This window comes from Mizuhopecten yessoensis, unplaced genomic scaffold (genome assembly GCF_002113885.1).
Source record: "Mizuhopecten yessoensis strain PY_sf001 unplaced genomic scaffold, ASM211388v2 hete_36096702, whole genome shotgun sequence".
NCBI classification, from domain to species: Eukaryota; Metazoa; Mollusca; class Bivalvia; order Pectinida; family Pectinidae; genus Mizuhopecten; species Mizuhopecten yessoensis.
Window position 1 is genome coordinate 1 of NW_018483842.1, and position 2,590 is coordinate 2,590.

At 32.9% G+C, this 2,590-nt stretch overlaps 1 protein-coding gene across 1 annotated transcript; it reads left to right on the forward strand.

Annotated features, from left to right (window-relative positions):
- The first annotated feature begins 1 nt into the window (after position 1).
- Positions 2 to 2,245, forward strand: LOC110444329 (target of rapamycin complex subunit lst8-like). Its single transcript, XM_021488713.1, has 4 exons — positions 2 to 124; positions 694 to 745; positions 988 to 1,150; positions 2,140 to 2,245. The coding sequence occupies exons 1-4, from the start codon at positions 2 to 4 to the stop codon at positions 2,228 to 2,230; spliced, it is 429 nt and encodes a 142-aa protein (XP_021344388.1). The 3' UTR covers positions 2,231 to 2,245.
- Positions 2,246 to 2,590: the final 345 nt, after the last annotated feature.

Below are 2,590 nucleotides of genomic sequence, written 5' to 3' on the forward strand. Positions count from 1 at the left end.
TATGAGTGGGTCTAACGGTAACACTGATCCTGTGATCTTGGCCACTGCTGGATATGATCACACGATTAGGTTCTGGCAGGCCCACAGTGGGATCTGCTACCGAACTGTACAGCATCCAGACTCTGTATCCTTTTAGTTTTAGTGTTGATGAAATTACTTCATATCAAGTTGACCAGTCATAGTTAATTTTTCAGTCAGTATAGTCTAGCTGTGTTTTAACGAAATTTACAAAGTCACTTTTCTGTTTTAAAAGGTGTTATCGTGAAGAATAATATGCATTTCATAGTACATAATAAGCTTCAATCATTAGATACTTAAAATGTGGTTATAAATTGACCCCAAAATGACAGATATGTGAACTTGTGTATGTTTTGACCTTTCAATTTTCAGGGAGTGTGTTATTTGACTCATGCAATTGCTAAATGACAAGTGTTAACTGAAAACCCTGTATGCATAATACATGCAACGTAACTGAATGATGATATTAGGGAAACATTCATCTTCTTTTTACAAATAAGATTGTGTTCTGACTACGATAAGATTACAACACAATTAATCATATATTTGTTATTAACTGAAACAAAGTTTAAATAGACTTAACTGACCTTATGAATATTGCTAGAACAAATAAGACAATTATTCATGTGCTTGATAAATTTTCTATGTAAAATTATAAGCTTTAACAGTTTCCAGCAGGTCAATGCATTGGCAATAACACCAGATAAACAGCTAATAGCTGCTGCAGGTAAATAACATTTTGTTGTAAAGCTATTAAAATGTGTTACTTATATTTAACTTGTATATATATAATTTTAAAATGAAAATACTGGTAAAAACATATTTTTTAACATGTGTAGTTCCATTTCATTTTGTTATCATCACAGTAAGTGTCCTGTATATATGAGATAAATATATAATGCATGTCATGCATACAAAGTAAGTACTGTAAGTTATATTTTAGTGAAATAATATTTTTTTGCATTACAGGATATCAGCACATACGTATGTATGATCTTAACTCTAACAATCCAAATCCTGTCATCAACTACGAGGGTATTTCCAAAAACATCACAGGTGTGGGATTTCAGGAGGAGGGCAAGTGGATGTACACTGGCGGAGAGGATAATAACGTCCGAATCTGGGACCTCAGGTAAAACATTGATCATACCTGTAAAGGTAATATTATTCCATTCAATATACCCGGTAAACATCAATACCTGTCAGTGTCTCTTATGGACCAGCGTTAGATGTATCCTTTTAAACTGGTGATTTAATTGCTTTCAATATGAAAAGAAGACAAAATTTTCATATTTTTGGGGTCTTCTGCATTTTTTCATTTCTGCTTCAAAAAAGCTATAGATAGTATTTTTTATTAACCCCCATATTTATAACTTTTTAAAGCATAGAACTTGGGAAGGGATCCCACTAAATCCATTTCGACTTTACAAAGACCCTGTTTAATTTGAAAAGGACTCCATTTATGACACAACCAGCGCTAATACTGATATGATTAGAAATGGTGTAACTGCAAACAGTGTAAACATTTACACCTGGAAATTACCTTTTATAACATCAGGTGAATATTGGCACCTGTCATTACACCAGGTATCAAACATATAATGTGCAAACCCTTCCAATATAGTGTATATCAGGACATTTTACTACAGTTTAACTCTTTCCTTTACACACTCCATAATGAGGGCAAGTCTACTTACCTTGACAGTAAATGTAAATACACACCATATTATCCATTGTCATTACTTATGAAAGGCAAAAAAATCATTCAGGGCAACTTTGGAATTTACCAGTTAGGGTGGAAGTTTGACTGGGCAAAAGTTGGCCGGTATACAATATCAGTTGAATATTTATCTATGTTAATATCTCAGGTATACATTTTACAACCACTAGTACCAGGTAAAAAGAAAATCATTGATACCTGTCACTACCTGAGAAAATCATTGATACCTGTCACTACAAAAATCCTTCACATCAAATGGTACTTAAGGTAAAACATTTCAGTTCCTTGCAGTCGGGTAAAGTTTAATACCAGTCAGCATTAATTAAACCAATATCTTAGGAAAACATTTATACGTGACAATACTATTACTACAGATATCTCTGATTTTGTATTCTGTTCAGATCCAGAAATCAACAATGCCAAAGACTGTTCCAAGTGAATGCCCCAATCAACTGTGTCTGTCTCCACCCCAATCAGGTAAGTATAAGATAGATAATGAAAACCAAGAAATGATATTTTATCAGAGATAGGTACCGATGTACAAAATTGACAGAATACAATGATGTATACAGTTAGTAAATTGTTTTGGAACATTGAAAAATCGTTTATAGATTTGATTAAAAACATTCATTTTATTTACTACAGTAATTTGCACAAATATTTTATCATTGACCGATTCTTTGGAGTTCATGAAATGTAGGTCAGTTCGAAATATATTTTTGCTTGACTGACTTTTATAAGACTTTGCTTTAAGCTTCATTTCTTTGGTTAGATTTGCTTTAAGCTCTATTTCCAGCAAAAGAGGGGAGTGGGGCATTTGTGTATTACAGACATCTTCTAGTGGCAGAATCA

Coding starts and splice junctions, on each gene's coding strand:
- LOC110444329 (XM_021488713.1), top strand. CDS start 2: ATGAGTGGGTCTAACGGTAACACTGATCCTGTGATCTTGGCCACTGCT. Junction 125..693: donor CTGTACAGCATCCAGACTCT/GTATCCTTTTAG, acceptor AACAGTTTCCAG/CAGGTCAATGCATTGGCAAT. Junction 1,151..2,139: donor GTCCGAATCTGGGACCTCAG/GTAAAACATTGA, acceptor TATTCTGTTCAG/ATCCAGAAATCAACAATGCC.